A 19,783-nucleotide genomic window follows, 5' to 3' on the forward strand; every position below is an offset into this window, starting at 1 on the left:
TATCTGACTCCAAGTTTTTATTGATAAAGGATAATTAGATATGCTTCAGCCACTGTTGTGTGATGAACCTGATCATGTAGTTCTTAAGCCTTTGGCACTGATTTGTGGGAAGAATGTGGAAGAGTTTGGACTTCGGGTTAGAGAAGCTCTTGAATGCTCTAAGCAGAGCTTAATGATGTTGGAAGGGACCAAAACAGCTTGACCACACAGCTGCCATGACAGGCTTAGAGGCCCAGACACAGCTTCTGACAGGCAACACCTAGACCCAGGAAAAGTCATAAACTGACCCCACCCAGTGGGGCCGGCATCTAAGAGGAAATACCTGACATTCCAAACATTCCCTATACCCTAGACAAATGTCAGCCAATCAGAGTCCTGAACCCTGGAAATCCCCCACCCCAACCTCTGCTATGATAAAACCTCCCACCCTGCCTGGGCTCTGGGCTCTCTCTTTCACCGCTGCCTCGGACAGACAGAGTCAAAGCTCTGAGTTTGAAAATTAAGGCTCTTTGCTTTTACACAGGGGTCCCCGAGATCTGGGCATCACCAATGATCCATTTTCAAGGAAGCTTAAACAACAAGAATGCTGAGGAAAATGTAGGAGGCACTGGGCTGGCTCCTGAGGTGTCAGAATGGAACAACACTTCCCTCAGGAACTGGAGAGGGGCCATTCAGGGCACATCTTGGCCAAGAATCTGGCTTCATTCTTCCCATGTAAGACTTTCAGTACAGTTGAACTTAAACGGAATGGAGTAAGCAGTTCAGCAGAGGAGATTTCAAGACAGAACAATGGGCTGAGAGAGCAGCTGTGATTATTAAAGAGACAAGAGAAGCCGCCTGCCCAGCACTGCGCCAACAGGAAAGGTATCTTGAGGGAAAGCCCCTCCACTGGAGGTTCCATCTTGTGAAGATCCTAATTCATCGGAAGGAGGTAAACCTTAATCGAAACAGCACTCAGCTCCTTGAAGGAGCTGCCAACGGCCGTTTGCCCAGGGTCAGCACACAAGCTGAGACGACTGTGGGCCGTCCTGAGCTGGCAGCCGAGCTGGCGGCAGCACACCCACATGGTACTGTTTCTGTAGGGACAGAAGATGCAAGGTTACGGGGTCAGGGAGCCCTGCTGCGTGGTGTCACAGAACACCCGAGGCTGGGCAATGTGTGGCAGGACTGGAGTCCTACAAAGAGGCCCTTGGATGGCTACAAGTTCCAGGACAAACTGGTTTACACAGTGAGTTCCAGGTGATCCTGAGTGAGGCTATCTCAGAAAACCCAAAGGAATAAAATAAATACATAAGACAAAAGTATATTAACCAAATGGAAATATTTAAAGACCAGTTCTTATCACATGCATATTATCCATGTTACCATATCACATCTTATCCAATGCATATTTATTTTATTGGTAATTTTAAGAAGTAAAAATCCTTACCTGTTTGTTTTTGGCTGGTTTGAAACAATCTGGGCAAACTTCACCTCTGAAATAAAATTCAAGTTAAGATAAAAGTTTAGCCGGGCATGGTTGGTGGTGCACGCCTTTAATCCCAACAACTGGGAGGCAGAAGCAAGTGGATCTCTGTGAGTTCAAGGCCAGCCTGGTCTATATAGTGAGTTCCAGGACAGCCAGGGCTAAATAGTGAGGCCCTGTCTAAAAAAAAAACAAAAACAAAAACCAAACAAACAAAAAAAGAAGAATGTTTAATGAGTTTATATTAGGTTGACACAATTCAAATACATTTTATATACTTAAATTTACATATTATATATGTGTGTGTACATTTGTGAACTATATTAGTTTCCATGAGGAATCTTCTATGAGAGGTCACATTTAAATCTAAGGCATGACAAGTTCTAAATATTCATGAGAAAGAAAAATAATACTATCTTCATGAAAAAGAAAAGTACTACCATCTTACATAATTGACACTGTTTTACGGGGCAACTTACAGGAAGTGGCAATCCTCAGCTGTTTCTGGATGAGCAAAGACCACACTCACTTCAAACAAGCTCTAAAATTATAAAGAACAGTTTTCAAATGAACAAAAGGAAAATAACAGCTAACAACTTATGAATGGAAATAAGTTAACTCCCAAAGGCTGGCTCAGAACAGCTACCAGGACCAGAAACACTGGCGCCCCCGCCTGCCTGTCTGCAGGCCGCTTGGAAGGGAGGCGCTTTACTTCTGTTTTAACTTCTAAACCCGTCACCAACAGGACTGCCAAACCTGGTTTTGTTGTGTTGTTTTGCTTTGTTTTTGAGATTATAATATAATCCCAACATTTTTCTTTTCTCTTTCTCCATCCAAACCTCCCCAAATGTCCCTCCCTTAAACTAAGTTTTTTTTTTTTTTTTTTTTTTTTTTTTTTTTTTTTTTGGTTTTTCGAGACAGGGTTTCTCTGTGTAGCTTTGCGCCTCTCCTGGAACTCACTTGGTAGCCCAGGCTGGCCTCGAACTCACAGAGATCCGCCTGGCTCTGCCTCCCGAGTGCTGGGATTAAAGGCGTGCGCCACCACCGCCCGGCTTAAACTAAGTTTTTAAATCAACTTGTGTTGGGCAAATGCATACATCAGAATGAAGATGAATGCGAGCTCAGGGAGCTGGATAGAGATAACTAACACTCCCAGAGAACTTCCGTGCGTTACTGACAAAACACTCTGTTCAAATCTGTAAGAACTCTGGATGAAGCCTGCGTGTGCGCGCACGCGCACGTCTGTGTGTGCATGTGGGTGTGTATACGAGGCTAGAGGTCAACATCGGGTATCTTTTTCAGTCCCTCACCATCTTATTTTCTGAGATGCGATCTCACTGTGACTGTCCCTCACCAATTAGCCTAGGCTGGCAGGCCACAACGCCCCAGAGATCGGCCCCTGCTTGGCTTTTACACGGTGCTGGCAACCCTCACTCAGGTCCAAAGGTCTGTGGCAAACACCACCCGAGCCACCTCCCCAGCCTTCAAGCTTATTCCCAAAGTATTCACATCTGACTTTTAAAAAAGTGCTCTTAAGTTTTGTTTCTTCAGAGTGATGCTTCCAAATTATAAACTAATCAAACACAAGATAATTTTCCAACCCCCCTCTCCCCCCGGGGTGGAACCACAAGCCACGGGTATGGCTCTCACTAGCCATCTGTTAGCTATACTGAAAAGCTGTCCTGTTGATCTGTGAGACAGTAAGTTATAGAAAACATTCCTATTATTAAAGAATTGCCACAATAAGCACTTCCGTACTTGAATAATTTCGTGTTATATACATCTTATCTCGCAGAGAATAGTCAAGATGTGCTACTGAAGAAAAAGCTGTAAATGCCACATACCAACTGCCTTCTCATACCCTGAGCTCACTAGATCCTTTACCAAGCCGATTACCGTCTCTAGAATTACAATAACAAATGGCTTCTGTTTTGCTCCTTATCCTAATGCACATGATAAAAATAAGACGAACCAAGTGCTGTCCACTCCAGGACACCGGCTGGAGCCTACCCAAACATTACTAGATCTTTCGTCTCTCACTTCCTTTTCCCTGACTCAGTATGCAAACTTTAAAATTATCGGCTTCAAAACTGAAATTGGAGGTAAGAACAGCGCATATTAATGACTTCTCTAATTTCCAAAGTACTTTCATGACTTCATCTTCTTTTCAGACCATCTGTGAGGTATTTTCACTCTTTATTCTTTCAGTATTCAGTCGTAGCACTTGAGAGGGGGAGGTAAAAGGTCAGGAGTTCTCAACTACATAGTAAGTTCAAAGCCAGCCTGAGCTATGAGACCCTGTCTCAAAAAGCCAAAAACCTGAAATGGATTATTTTTACTATGAGATGGAGTATGTACTTTAGAATGGTTTTAAAAACCTAACTGGTTTTTAGAGGGCAGTGCTGGAATTGTACTTGAGTAGGGTAGATCTAATATTCAGGAAACTTCCTTCTAGTGAAATGAGCAATGAGCTGAAGTCTGATTTCAGATGAGCTGGAACCGGCCCTGTTTTCGCACAGGGCGGCTGGCTGCTGAGCTGCCCCCTGATTTCAACCCATTCGCACAACTGAGGCCAGATCTTCTCTAGAATGGAAAAGCGGCCAGGTGTCCTAGCTTCAAAGGCAGCCTCCACCGAGAAACAGGAACTTAAGAACAAGCCCCTTCCACTGGGCTGAATACCTACTGTCTGTACATTTGAAAGCAAGAGAGCCACAGAAAACCAAGATTAGTCTGGAGCTGATTTGATACTTGCTTAGCTTTAAAAAACAAACAAACAAAAAAAAAAACGTGTGTGTGTGTGTGTGTGTGTGTGTGTGTGTGTGTGTGTGTGTGTGTGTGGTTCAGAGGGCAACCTGTGGTAATTGGTTCTTTCCTTTCACCAAGTGGAGGCAAGGATTGAACTGAGGCCATGAGGCTTCCCAGCAAGCCCCATTACCCACCGCGTCAGCTCGCTGGCTCCTTGCTCAGTTTTTTGTTTCTTTGGGTTTTTTTTGTTTTTTTTCGAGACAGGGTTTCTCTGTGTAGCTTTGCGCCTTTTCCTGGAACTCACTTGGTAGTCCAGGCTGGCCTCGAACTCACAGAGATCCGCCTGGCTCTGCCTCCCGAGTTCCTTGCTCAGTTTTTAATACATTACTTTGCATCAGTAAATCTGTCCTTTCAGCTAAACTACAAAAAATTTCAGGGGAAGATTTACTTCTGGGCTTTTAAGGTCAATGTGTTCACATTATTTGTTATCGTCTTAAGTGTCTTGGATCACAAAGAGTAAAAACAAACAAGAGGCTTTAACATCAATTTAGACAGAACTAAATGAGCATTTAAAACCTTAGGAGGGCACAGTGGTGCACACCTTTAATCCCAGCACTCGGGAGGCAGAGGCAGGCGGATCTTTGAGTTCCAGGACAGCCAAGGCTACAAAGAGAAACCCTGTCTCAAAAAACAAACAATGAAAAAAAACAAAAAACAAAAAACAAACCCAAAACCTGAGGAGATCCGTCATTGAGTTATATAAAGGGGAGATGCTTTTGGCTAACCAAGTCTCTGCAGTAACAGGGTGAGCCCAGGAACCCAGAGATCAACAAAGCCGATGTCTGATACCTTCCCATCAATGGGAACTCCAAGTTCCTCTGAGAACAGGGGGTGAGTTATCCATTTGAAGGCTTCTTTCAGCTGAACCACATCGTTTCTTCCCATAGACAGACTCTGCTTTCTGAATAACATAAGAATTGATTCACAACATGAAAAACTTCATTGTTCATGTTAAAGAAAAGGATGCATGCAGTTATCGTAGAATAATGAGTGCCTACTCTATGTCAGGCACCATTTTATACAGCAGAAAGAAGATCAAACAAAGCACGCAAAATTCCTCACCTCAGGCCTATACTCTAGAGAGCAAAGAATTAATGTTTTTAGTGGCATGTGAGCCCACTTTTGAAGATTCAAATAAAAGCACATTAATTTATTTTCCTGAGTTGGAATCATCAGATTCCAAGATTCATACATTCTAGAAAGGTCAAAAAAGATGAATGTTTGTTGCTTGGAAATTCAAAACTACCCTACTGCAACAGCTAGACTCATGTTACAAATGTCTGCAATCCCCCCCTGCTGAAAATGGGGCTGACTTACGGGAAATGAAGTAAAAGCTGTACTCTCCCCTCCTTACTGCTTAAGAAGAAACACTAAATCCTGGAGTATCTACATTCTAAAATGTTTACCAGTGTAATATTTGTTAAATAAAAATCTCACATTCCCCTAAATCTACTCATGAGCCAATATCTTGGTTTGATAAATGCCCATTATGAGAACTCGTAGCTTACCATTGTAACAGGAAGGAGCTGAGGAAATACACAGCACAGCTTTAGCATATATTACTAAAACCGTTCTCCTTGGTTGAGAACCCCCAAGATGTTAGTTACTACCAACTAACAAGCCCGTATCATTCAAGTGGTTAACATACGCAGCACTCCAATGGCTGACCACAGGACAGATCATAGCAAGAGACAGGCGGAGTGCAGTCACAAATCACCCTTGGCTCGTTTGTTGTTGTTGTTTTTCTGAGACAGGTTTCTGCGCAGCCCTGCTGTCCTGGAACTCATTTGCAGGCCAGCCTCTGCCTCCCGAGCGCTGGGATAAAGGAGTGCACCATCGTGACAGACTCTGGGTCATTCCTTCTAATGTCCAATCTTTGCTGATAGAGTTACTACCTACAAATGCTATCCCTTATAATTTAATTCTCCAAGACCAACAGAACCTACTAACTGCAGGCAAGATACAAAAAGTCTTTTAGCTAATGGTTAAAATTAATTGATCTGGGAGAAAAAATATAAAAACTACTGTTCTGGTATAGCCTCTGCTAAGTTGTCCATAAACTAATAAGTAACCCCATGCAGGAGAAAATAAAAGTATATGATATATAGATTATATACATACATACATATACACACACACACACACACACACACACACACACACACTGTTCCTCTAAAAATGCAAATTAAAAAGTTATCCACTCATTCTATATCCAGTTGAGACCATAACTTTGGTTATAGTTAAAGTGCTTTGGGGTTACAGTTTAACAATGAAATACCCAGATAAATCTTTTATTTGACAGAATAGCAAGTCACTTGTCTACAGTCAAGAGTTTATTCAAACACTAGGTTTCATCAACTGTTTCTACTCCTCTGAATATCAGAAACCACCCACACACACACACACACACACACACACACACACACACACACACACACACGTTTATTTACTTTATGTGTATTGGTGTTTTGCTTGGAAACTACAAAACTGTGTGTCACCAGGTATGGAAACACAGGACTCTAATCCTAACACTCAGGAAGCAGAGGCCCTGAGTTCAAGGCCAGCTTGGTCTACATCTCCAGTTGTAGGATAACCAGTACTACATGGAAAGACCCTGTACCAAAATACAAAACAAACAAACAAAAACTGTGTGTCTGTGCACCATGTGCATGCCTGTTGCCCAAGGTCAGAAGAGGGTGCCAGATGCCCTGGGGCTGGAGCTATTATGGTTGTAAGCCTCCATGTGAGTACTGAGACTTGAACCCAGGTCCCCTGCAAGAACAACAAGTGTTCTTAACCACTGAGTCAACTCTCGAGCCCACATTCAGATGCTTTAAAAGACTGTTTTGATATTGTGTCAACAGTTTAATTACATTTGCATAAACTCACATCCAAGTTGAAGGTATGTAACTAAGATATGAGAGCATGTCTTTGAGAATGTGGTTAAGAGTGTCCACTGCTCTTGCAGAGGATTCAAGTTCAGTTCTGAGCATCTATATTAGGGTGCTCACAACTGCCTGCAGCTCTAATTCCAGGGGATCTGATGCCTTCTTCTGGCCTATACATAAATAATAAATCTTTTTTAAAAAGAAAATACATTAAACAATTTTTATTTATGTGTGTAAATGTTTTGCCTGTACATATGTATGTACACCATATGAGTGCCTGGTGCCCATGCAGGCCAGAAAAACTAGAGTCACAGATGATTGTGAACTGTTCTGTGGGTGCTGGGAATCAAACTTGGATCCTCTGGAAGAGGAGCAGCAAGTGTTCTTAACTATTGAGCCATCTCTCCAGTCCTAAGAAAATATAGTTTAAAGGATAAAAAGTAGAAACAGAAAAATAAACTGTTTTAAAATTGTTTATAGATCTGAGAATCTGAAGAGCTACAGCAAAAGTCAATCCTGCTAAAACATTGTTCATTATACATTAAAAAATCTGCCATGCCTTTAATTCCAACAGAGGCAGGGGGATCTCTGAGTTCCAGGCCAGGCAGAACTATACCTTGAAACAAACAAACATACACACACAGAAAAGAAAACTGGTTTATATGAAGAATTTCAAAATTGGTAATCTTGCTAAAAATCTTCCAAGGGCAGGCACTTTTCTCCTCCAGATTAAAAAACCAGAGCAAAGGCTTAATCGACAGCTTGAAATGCTTATTCATACATACGGCCAAAAGTATAATGTTTAAGATGCTAAGGTTTTTTTTTTTAAGATTTTTTTCTGGGTGCCTCCCACCACTTAGGAGGCAGAGGCAGGCAAATCTCTGTGAGTTTGAGGCCAGCCTGGTCTACAGAGTGAGTTCGAGGATAGCCAAGGCTACACCGAGAAACCCTGACTCAGTAAAAACCAAAACCAAAAAGAAAAAAAAAAAGTTAAGAGTTTTAATCATGAAATTTGAATGTGGCTAATAACTTTTCTAGTATAATTTTGGATACATGTCTCCACAAAGGTCCTTGGCCCGTATCTGATTGTCCTTTAGAAGGATAGTGCTCCTGAAGCAAATCTGGCCTTCTGTGACCCTCCCTAACCGCACTTCCTATCCGCTGCAGTCGATCTCACTCTAGACAGCCAGCAGTCTAAAGAGAAGCCAACCACAACACCCTAGCAACTATTCTGAGCGAAATTCCCTAAGTCAATCCCTTAATGGGAATTCTTAGTGCTCTTCTCACCCACAGTGAGCTGAGGACCCTGGAGGAAGCAGCCTGTGCTTGTCTGTCCCAGGACTCCTATCTGAATCAAGTTCTAGTCAAAGAAACAGCTTGGTACAGAACCCTTAGATGTGGAATGAAAGCAGTAACTCACAAGCAATGTGCATGCCAAGGAAAAGCATTTACAAAATGGCATGTTCTCATGATGGCATTCTTTTTCTAAAAATAGATCAAAATTTGTCAGACCTAAGTCTTAAAGGTTTGAAACTTAGGGACTAAAACTTCACTAAGCCTGCAACCTTGGATAAATATGTGGTTATTTCTCTTTTGAAGAGGGAAGATGTGGACATAATACACAAAACAAACAAACAATGTTAATTTTTTTCTATAAATCTCAGAACCACAGATGAGCTTCTAATGCAGAAAGCTATGTTTTCTCCTGGTTTTTCTCACCAAAGTACACAGGAACCTCCTATAATCCACGGCCCCTTTTCAAGGCACAGAATGCTTAGTTTTAAAAATCAAACAAAACCAAAAACTCTGAAGATTCAACATTTTTTTAAATGCACTTGATTTGAACATGTGAGGCTGTTTACCGAATTTTATGTATTTTCTTCACTACAGAAATAGTTCATTTAATTACACAGTACCACCCTAAAAAGGTGTACATTATATATAAGATTTAACATCATATTACATTCCTAAAATCCAAAGATCTAAATTCCAAAACCTTATTTGTCTTCTAAGAGTTTCAGATAAGGGATTGATTACTAATTTCTGTTTTCCGGGTGTTACCTGTAAATTCATTATTACTCAGATTTAACCAGAATTTTACTTTTCGTGGCTTATCATCTAGTTTTATTAATTTAGCTTCAAGTCTAAGTCTAAAATTTATTAATAACTACTTTCAATACATGCCTAATGCTTGTAAATACATATCTACAATCACATTGAACAAGTCCCTCTTAAAAGGCTGCTGTGTATGTAAGCAACATGGTACATAATGAAAGCATTTACTGTGCCAATTTTTCTAGCTGCCGAATTTACTCTAATACAGGAGGTAACAATAGTAAAAGTACTTTAAGACTCAGGTAGCTTATATTTAAATAATGGTAAAAACTCCCTACTTACCCCATTTCCTGTTTCACCAGCAACCATGCAGCATGCTGTAGACAATTTAGTCACATCCAGAAAGAAGAAAAGAGGAAAAGTATTCAGTAAAATGAAGTTCCAATGCCATTATCAAAGTGCTTAAATAATCTGTTAATCAAACTCCTCTTATGAGAAGAGGAGTCAGTCTTGAAGGCAATGACCTCACGCAAGATCTCAGTTTGCAAGGCTAACCTGCTGTGGTCTAGGAATTCAAAGCAGCAAGGCCTTGTGGTATATACCACCAAACTCAGCAAATGGGAGGCAGAGGCTGGAAGATTAGGAGTTTAAGGCTAGCCCTGGCTGTATAACAAGTTTGAGGCCAGCCTCCACTACATAAGACCCTGTCTCAAAAACAAACAACCCAAAGAGACTCAGTACCCACACAGCTTCTAACACACAGATTTGAATGGTCTGGGTTTTATTTTTAATAACACTGACTCATCATATTCATGCGTGTATGGTCAGGAACTAAATGCAGCACTTCTACCTGCAACTCTCTCTGAAACACAAGGGAAGCTAAACAGACCGGAGAACGGGTAAATGAAGAGTAGATATATAATAAAGCAAATACAGTAATGGTAATCACTATAGAATCTAATGTGGTTGACATTTCTTTTATCTTTTTCATGCACTTAAAAATCCTATGTTAGAGAAAATATTCTGGGAAAAAAATAATTAAAACTTGCAAAGAGTTGGGGGCTGAAGAGACGGCTCAGGGATTACGAACATGGGCTGCTCTTACAGGGGACCCAAGTCTGGTTCCCAGCACTCACACAGCGGCTCACAACCACATTTACTCTAGTTCCAAGGGACCCAGGGTCCTCTTCTGACCTCCGTGGCCAACAGGTATGCACATGTATACATATAGGCAAACACTTATATAAAACCTTTTAAAAATTCTTTTTCTAATTGCAAAATTCCTAAAATGGAGATACATTCCTGTTATGAGGAGTAAATGATAATAATGCAAACTGCTTTGCATTGTAATGTGTGACACAAAGACCTCTCAGTTTTCCATGACCCTCCTCCAGCTTATAAACAAGGAATGCCTGTCCTGCCGCAGCATGACATTTTGTGAACACAACAAGAACACATGTAGATCACTAATACCCACAGTCTCTGCTCTTATGTGTTACAAAAACGGCCAACCATTAGCACTCACATCCTCTTCAAGCAGTTATACCCTGTGACACACATGCAGAGGCCTGTTCTTCCTAGCAGGACACTAGAGACTCCTAAACCTCAGGACCACTCAGAAACATTACGTGTCCCAACTTAAGCCAAGTACCACAAAGTACTCCCTAGTTAGGAGAAGTGCTCGGCATGCCTCAGCAGTTGCTGGATCTGCTGCCTCTCCAGTACCACCTTCTGCACTAGGAGACTCCTTCCTGTCCTCCACTGACTCAAGCCTTTTCCCCAGTGGACGGGCATGGCTCTAACAGATAAAGTGAGAGAACGAACTAAGAGTGTCGGAGTTTAAACTTCGGGATGACTAAGGGTTATGACAAAGGGGCATTGCTTAGGACACTGTTCCAAAACAAATGCTATTATTGAGACTGACAGGACTTCAAGATTAGAGAAATAACAATGATTTCCTGAAGTTGAAACGTCCTAGAGAATGCTGTCCTACCCTTCTTTATAATACAAGAGATCAATAATCTTATGTCTGTATATTGAATATTAGTATTTGTCCTGCAGATATATTGTGAGGATTTGTGAAGTCGTATATATATAACAAAGTAGGGTTCCTGACATACTTAACACAGTTACGAAAGCAGTAGTGGCCACACTAAGAATGCCAAACTCAAACGAAAACAACAAGGAGCGATTGTTGTTACCTTGAAATCTCACCTACAGTTAACAAGTAATACAATTCAGATGTCCCCCTTAAAAGTTTGCAGGATTTGATCCATTCCTTCACACCCCCAAACTGCCATGGTAATTCTGAAATCTCTCTCATTGGTCCAATCTGAGCTATGGAAAACTTTCTTTCTGACACAATCTCAGACTCCTCGGAACTTTCGTTGTTGCTTTGACACAGGCTTTCACTGTGTAGCCCTAGCTGGTCTGGAACTCACCACATAGACCAGGCTGGCCTTAAACTCAAGGGATCTCCCTGCTTCTGCCTCCAAAGTGTTGGGATTAGAGTTGTACACTACTATGCCTGGCTCCTCTGTACTTGTCAGTGACTTTTTTGTCTCTTCTTTTGAGCTACTTCCACATGATGTCATCAGTGTACAAAGTATCCTGTCTAACTATGATTACGGAGCAGCAGAAAACTGAAGGTTGCCAAGGGAAACCAGATAGCCATGTGTAGTACAAAATTAATCAGAAGTCCTTGGCACCTGAGACTTGCTAACAGTTTCCCTTCCTACCCTCTGCAGGCTCCCTGTTCAAGCATGCTGCAGGTTAGATAAAACTAATGCCACAGAGGAGATAAAAGGCTGAATCCCAAAGAAGTCAGTACTGCTCAGTTATTCCATTTTTACCACATGCTAATGATGCCCTAGACCTGTTTCTGCGTAGGAAAAAGAGGCACACCTCTCCCTTTCAGATCTCCAAGGTAACTTTAATAAACACTATTCTTTAGTCAGTTAAAAACCCATTGTCTAGAGTAAATAATTAAACTCTTCTGCCCAACAGAAACAAATGTCATTAAAGCTATCAAGCTTAATCAAATTTGATACCAGAGGTGTTGTGTCACCTCCTGAAAATTCAGGAGCCACACAATTTAATCCTAGACTCAGTTTAACTTTCTCTGAGAATTCTAGCTAGGCAAATCCTAACTAGGGAAGTTGACTAACTGTTTGCTGAGATGTTGTGTTCTCTGGTAACACAGCCTAAATGCTGCCAGGCGGTCCACGGCTGGAATCCAGACTACACAGAAAGGAGAGCGAGAGCTGAACACTGACTGTGAACACTGACTGTGGACACAGCATGACCGCCTGTGTGCCCGCTGCGCCCGCTCCCCCATCTCCAGGGCCATGCGTCTCCCCAGACTCTGAGCCAAAGCAGCCACCCCTCCCTCTGTTAGGTCGCTTTCGCCAGTCATTCTGTCCCAGCAATGAGACAAGTAATGAAGACAAATGAAGTTGGAAACGTCGGAATGTTTTGAGTGTCAAATCAACACGGACCCACAGACAAACCATAACATAAGAACTGCCACATTTACACACATGCAGCATCTCACAAAGATGTACAAAAGGTACACTCGATCCTTGAGTCTTTCATAACTCATCAAGTTATAACCATTTTCACACTATCGCTTTCTTTAAGTGGTAGTGTAAGAAGAAGGTAAAGAATTACTTGTACCAAAGCATGGATCACACGTGGGGAAATTTAGCACAAGAAAGTCCTAAGTTCCAGGGGTCTGGAGGAGCGGGAGGGGAGGTCTGGCTTGGGTGTGATCAAGATATACTGCATACACGTATGAAATTGTCAAAAAAAAATATAAAATATTCTAAAAAAGAAAGTCATGCATCCCAGAAAAAATGAATAGAGCATGACCAGCCTACTTTTTCATTCTTAGAGATATCTGGGTCTGTAATTCCTGTTAGAGTAAGAACAAACATCTGTACATAAGGTAGGCACTATAGCTCTGAACATCGCAAATCACTTGCAAGGTAACTTATTGTCTTTGGCCCTTGGTACCTTAACCATAAGGTAAAAGTATTCAACGTTTTATTACTGGGGTACCTCACTGACATGCAGGAGGAGAGACAAGTCTCCGTCCATGAGCAAACACATAAAATAAAAGCGGGAGAGGTAGAAAGACGTCAGGAAGCACAGTAACACAGTAATTAATAACATTAATGGGTTGTATTTGAGGGGGCAGGTAAAGGACCCTCTGTCCTACACCTGAGTTTGGAGGAACTGGTTACTAGAAGCACTGGGGTAACCAATGGGGAAAGTGCACTCCAAATGGTGTATTCTAGGTACAAAGCCAAGAGGGTGCTAATAACAGGCTCTGGGAGCTCTAATGTGGCTAAGGCTGTGTGGCCAGGAAAGCAAAGGAAGACACAGTGCTCAGCTCACAGGACCACTGTTCCCACACAGGGACACAGTATGATTTCACACTAAGGCAAATTTAAAAGAATCCCATGCGTGGCACAATCATATCTGTCTCCAGGAATGCTCAGTGTGATTGAGAACCAAGGAGGAAGATGGGAATTGAGCAAAATGAAGACGATTGGCAATAAACCAGTGATCACGCAAGGAATAACGTTTCCAGTACATCTGCTGAGGACTAAGCAGAAGAGGTGAGTTCACCAAGTAAGGAATGGGGCTGCACGTCCAGAGGACCCTGGATCAGTTCCCAGCACCCACACGGCAGCTCACAACCCTCTGTAACTTCAGTTCCAGGAGTCCAACGTCCTCTTCTGGCTGGTGTGGGCACTGCATGCACAGGGTGCAGACACACACATACATGCAAAACATTCACACACACTAAAAAAAACAATTAAACAGGTAAGGAAGGCACAGACTCACAGGACTTCCACACTAGCAGGACTTCCACACTAGCAGGCATCTGGGTGTTTCTAAATACAACCAATGTCATTGAGACCCTAAAGCCTGAATCACATGCAGCTCTTCAACTCAATACAAATATACACTCCTCCCAGTGGGGAATGATAACAGTTGTGGGGGCAGCTAGAGGCATTAAATATACCTCCTGCTCACAACTATTTCACACACACACACACACACACACACACACACACACACACACACACACACACACACACAGATTTTCTTGCCCCTAAAGTGGTCAGTTATAAACACTTTAATAAGAAAAACCCTCCCTCTTCCCCACCCAAGATTCCCTTCCCCACTTCCTCACTCACTTCCCCACCCCAAGCCTGGTATAACCTTCATCATCTGTCCCATCAACGGTCACTCCTCACCTTGTATCTCCAGCATGGAAGGCAGACAGAAGGTAAAGGACTGGGAAGCACTGCTCGGCCCCACCCAGTCGGCTGAGAAGGAAGTCCTGTACCACCTTCCCCTTGCCTCCACTGCCACCCTAACTGCAGTCCTATGCTCTTCTTTCCCCAGTGCCTCTGACAACAGACCTGGAAGAAGCAACTGTAACAGACTAAAGCCTAGGAGCTGCTTCTGGAGAACAGTGTTAAGTCAGCCATGCTTAAAACCCACCAGAGGAGCCAGGATGAGGATGCACACCTTTAACCCCAGCACTTGGGAGGCTGAGGCTAATACCTTTCTGTGAGTTCAGGTCACTCAAGGCTACAAAGAGAGAGCCTGTCTCATCCCTCAAGGCCCCCAGCGGGGATGGAGAAACAGCTCAGTCGCTGACATGCTTGCCCGAGTTTGGATCCCAGCACCTATATAAAAAGCTAGGCATGGCAGCATGGACACATAATTCCAGCCCTGGAGAAACAGGGACAAGAGGACCCCTGGGCTAAGGAGTGAGCTCCAGGTTCAGTGAGACACTGCAGGCGCTAATCTATGGTTCAGCACCCTGCCCCACCCCCGCAGAGAGACAGAGACAGAGAGAACTGCTACTTTTCTCTGAGGGAAACAAGGCACTAAGACTTTCTCTACTCTAGGTCCCCACTATGCTGGCAATAAAGACCGAGGGTGTTAAAGGCTTACCTGTCTTTTTAGGACAAAGCAAGGACAGGTCAGCACAGACAGAACAAGCCTGCAGGGACAAATCAGGTCACAGGTCCACTAACCCAGTTCCCACGACGGCTGTTTCTACACTGTCCGTCCCAAACTGCTGTTTGCTTAGCTCTAAGAGACTCGACTGGAAATAACCCCTGCAGGAAACTCCAAGAGTAGGGTGGGAGAAGAGGAGGGAGGGCGACCTGAGCACCTGGGAAGAAAACCATTCACGAGCTATAACGCAGCAACTGAACTCAGCTAATTCTCGAGTTAATAGTGAGGGCTGGAGAGATGGCTCAGAGGTTAAGAGCACTAGCTGCTCTTCCAGAGGTCCTGAGTTCAATTCCCAGCAACCACATGGTGACTCACAACCATCTGTAATGAGATCTGGTGCCCTCTTCTGTCCTGCAGGCACACATGCAGGCAGAACACTGTATATATAATAAATAAATCTTTAAAAAAAAATAACATTAGTGAAGCAGGGAACATCTATTGCCAAGAGCTGTGACTGGGACGTGCAAATATATTTTCCCTTTGAATTTGGTGCCGGAACACCAGCACCCTTACAAAACTCAGTGACCAAACCATGAGGAGCAAGCTAGTAAGCAGCACCCCTCCATGACCTCTGCATCGGTTCCTGCCCTGCTTGAATTTCTGCCCTGACTTCCTTCAGTGATGGACTATAAATATGGAAGCATAAAAGCCAAACAAACCCTTTTCTCCTCAAGTTGCTTTTGGTCATGGTGATTTATCATAGCAATAGCAATCCAAATAAGGCATAGATCTAGATCAGCAGTTCTCTAAAAGTTTGACTAAATGACCTGTCACATTCCTAAACATTTCTGAGAATCCTGAATACCTTGTTTATGCTAGCTATAACCATCATCATTTACCATGTAAGAAAGTAAAAAGCACATTTTTGAAAATGTCTAATTCATTTAAATCACTAACAACACAACAAATCTGTTACCTGTCAACATTCTGCAAAGATGCAAATTTTAAACAAAACAATTTAGCAATAACTAATGTAATTGTAATACTTAAGACAATCAATTAAAACCAGCAACATTAATAAGACTGAGATAGTCAGTTACAAGAGAAACAACAAATATGTCAAGCAGACATGCTCGCTCTCTCTCTCTCTCTCTCTCTCTCTCTCTCTCTCTCTCTCTCTCTCTCTCACACACACACACACACACACACACACACACACACACACACACACAACTTTCCTAATAACCAGGTAGAAGATATTACAGGAAAATATAGATCCCACTAAACTTTCAACTAAGATTTAAAACATATACTCACAAACACCAAAGATGAAATATTACACAATTGAAAGGCATAAACAATTGGAACAAATATACAGAAACTGTTCCAGACAAAAAGTTCTATAAGAATTATAAATTTAGCTGGGCATGGTGGTGCACACCTTTAATCCCAGCACTCAGGAGGCAGAGGCAGGCGAATCTCTGTGAGTTCAAGGCCAGTCTGGTCTACAGAGCAAGTTCCAGGACAGCCAGGGCTACACAGAGAAACCCTGTCTCGGGGTGGGGGAGCCATTACATCCCAAACAACTCTTACTATTCAATTTTTTAAAAATGAGAAAAAATAAAATAAGCTGTGGGAAAAGAAAAACAAACAGTCCCAGCACTTGGCAGGGCGAGGCAGGAGTTCCAGGCCAGCCTTGGTTGACTAGCAAGTTGCAGAGTAGCCTGGGTTACACGAGAACTTGTCTAAAAAATAAAATTGGCTCAGCAGTTAAGAGCAATTGTTTGCTCTCAGAGAGGTTCAATACCCAGAACCCACATAGTACCTCACAACCAATAGTAACTCCACTCCGGGGACCCAAAGCCCTTTTCTTACCTCCTCAGGCACAGGCACACATTTGGTGCACAGGCACACATGCAAACACAACATTTAATCACAGAAGATACAAAAATAAATAAAATTTTAAAAATAAAGTAAAATAACTGGGAAAAATATAAAAAGATTGTGGTTAAAAATCAAAGCAAGATAACTTTTGCAAGTTGATTAGAAAAGTCTTTTTAAACTATGACAATCCCAGGTTGGTGAAGGTCCGAGGCTATAACACACCTGTAAACTCCTTTTTAGGAGGTAAACTTGTAAACATTCACCATATTTTAAAATGTCTGTCACCTTTGATCCAGCATTTCTCAATGTAAAAAATTTTCAGACAAAAGAGATACACATCAGTTCTTTGTGCAATGATGTGTAATTGAAAATTTCATTTGTAATAAAAACTGAAGGTGATCTAACTACTGGTTAATTGGTTAAATGAACTAATTTAGGGCACTATAATTTAACCATATATGAGCTCTGTATTGAAGAGTGCCTATTACACGATGTTTATAGAGCATTAATGTTCCATGAAAACCCAAACTAACATACAGCATATATATGTACGTGTTTTATACATACAGCGAAAGTGTTGAAGACACACTAACATGTTACTCTAGAAGACGGGAGGTAGGAAAGAGGAAAGTTAACTTCATGTTTCTGAGTCATTTCACTTTTCCAATAAGCATGTCCTACTTTTATAACCTAACAAAGAAAAAACTTCATGTAATTTTATAAATATTAACAATCATTTTGTGAACTCATAATTATCCAAGTTATCTTGTATAACAGCACATCTCAGTGCTGTGGGATGTTCTGTATGGCAAATGTGTTGCTAATTAGTCAATAAATAAAACACTGATTGGCCATTGGCTAGGCAGGAAGTGTAGGCGGGACAAGGAGGAGAATAAAGCTGGGAAGTGGAAGGCTGAGTCAGAGAGGCACTGCCAGCCGCCACGATGACAAACAGCATGTGAAGATGCCGGTAAGCCACGAGTCACGTGGCAAGGTACAGACTTATAGAAATGGATTAATTTAAGCTGTAAGAACAGTTAGCAAGAAGCCTGCCACGGCCATACAGTTTGTAAGCAATATAAGTCAGGTCTGAGTGGCTGTGGGACTGGCAGGTGAGAGAGATTTGTCCTGACTGTGGGCCAGGCAGGAAAACTTTAGCTACATCTCAGTTCATCATCAAATTCATTAACCAAAAATTAAAAGTAACAGATCATAAACCAAACACTATGCAGTATATTTGCTTGCAAACTACTGAAGAGCCTGTTACTGATTTGATTAGGGCAGAAAGAAGGTTTGCCTTACTTCTCTTTTTAAAAGTTCATTAGTGTATAGTCATTGTGCAAAGTGATGTTTCATAAGTTTTGTCCAGTTATTAGAAGAACCTTTGTTTGTTTGTTTGTTTGTTTGTTTGTTTGTTTTTGGGAGACAGGTATCTCTCTGTAGTCCTGGGCATCCTGGTACTTGTTATGTAAACCAAGTTGGTCCTTTCTGTCTCCTTCTACACTCTTCAAAAGAAGTTTAGCATTCTTTAGCATTTCTTTTCTTTTGAGAAACAAACTAGACTCAGAGTTTTTAAATGTTAAAAGGGGGGTGGGTGGGAGTGGGTTGGGAATGTGGCTTAGCTGCTAGACTGTCTGCCTAGCTTGCAGGGAGTTCTCCATAAGTCCCCAGCACCATACACCCAACAATGATGGCAGGTGCCTGTGCACTTGCAATCCTAGTATTGGGAGATGGGGGGAAGCAGGGGAGGATCGGGGTTCTGGGTTAGCCTCTGCTACTCAGAATGCTCAAGGTCAACCAGGGTTACAAGAGAGCCTGTGTTGTGTGATATTTTGATTGTAGTCTGACAATAAAGTGTGTTTTGAATCAGAGGACAGAGCAGGTCACTAGCTGACCAAAATTAACCACAGAAGCGTTGGAGGACTGAGGAAGTAGTAAGGCCCCCTGCTCAGAGAGGCTTAGAGAAGATCTCGGCCCCGTTTTGGAGGAAGGAGTGAAAGAGGCAGGAGGTCACTGGTGGCTGCTCCGCTGCTTCTCTGACCTTTCAGGTTCTTACCCTGATATCTGACTCCTGATTTTTTTATGATAAAGAATAATAAACACATCACCTGGTGTCGAACTCAGGGCACAAAAGCCACTCACCTCTGGCTTTGCATCCAATGCAGCCTCTAGCCCTAGCTGCAGCTACCAGAGTCAGCTGGCTTGTCCTCCCTTTCCCAAGTCCTCTGAGTGAGTCTGGATTTTTCTGTTGCAGCCTCTCTACAACAGCTCCAGCTTCTACTCAAACTTCAGCTCTGCCTTCAATCAGCTCTATGCTCTCACTTCCCACCCACCACACATGCTTCTTCCGAACACTCCTATGGCCACTTTTCAGGCGGCTAATTCCTTGGCTCCTTTTCTCCGTGGGTTGTGGGTTTCCCTGGACCTCATCCTCAGGCTGCTGCCACTAGGTTAGCCGCCTGGAAACCAGCTCAGACTTCTATCGATGTTGCGACCGCCACACTCTCTCAACTCAAGCTACGTTTGAGCAGCTGCAGCTTCGCTCAGCCAGGCTGTGCACCAACAGCGTTCTCCACCCAAATGTGCTGTGAGCGACAGCCAGCCTCACACTTCACCGTCATGTCACCAGATTTGGTGAGACAACTGGGAATTCTTAAAGAGGGGATTAGTTTTAAAAGGGGGGAAGAGGTTTTTTTTCCCCACA

The 19,783-nt window shown here is 42.5% G+C and overlaps 1 protein-coding gene across 4 annotated transcripts in view; it reads right to left on the bottom strand.

Moving 5' to 3' along the window:
* Pus10 (pseudouridine synthase 10) overlaps nt 1-19,783 on the bottom strand; it is an 81,301-nt gene that overhangs the window by 32,996 nt on the left and 28,522 nt on the right. For 3 of the 4 annotated variants that reach the window (XM_052734673.1, XM_052734671.1, XM_052734672.1), the window contains 4 exons: nt 9,556-9,590; nt 5,060-5,171; nt 1,945-2,006; nt 1,430-1,475 (listed from right to left, as the gene is read on the bottom strand). In XM_052734673.1, the coding sequence (XP_052590633.1) occupies nt 1,430-1,475; nt 1,945-2,006; nt 5,060-5,171; nt 9,556-9,590 (255 nt within the window). Of the gene's footprint in view, nt 1-1,429; nt 1,476-1,944; nt 2,007-5,059; nt 5,172-9,555; nt 9,591-19,783 lie in introns of those variants that run through there. The other variant, XM_052734674.1, reaches the window with a different exon arrangement.

Source organism: Peromyscus californicus, unplaced genomic scaffold, assembly GCF_007827085.1.
Source record: "Peromyscus californicus insignis strain IS unplaced genomic scaffold, ASM782708v3 Scaffold_13__1_contigs__length_99412109, whole genome shotgun sequence".
Lineage (NCBI taxonomy): Eukaryota > Metazoa > Chordata > Mammalia > Rodentia > Cricetidae > Peromyscus > Peromyscus californicus.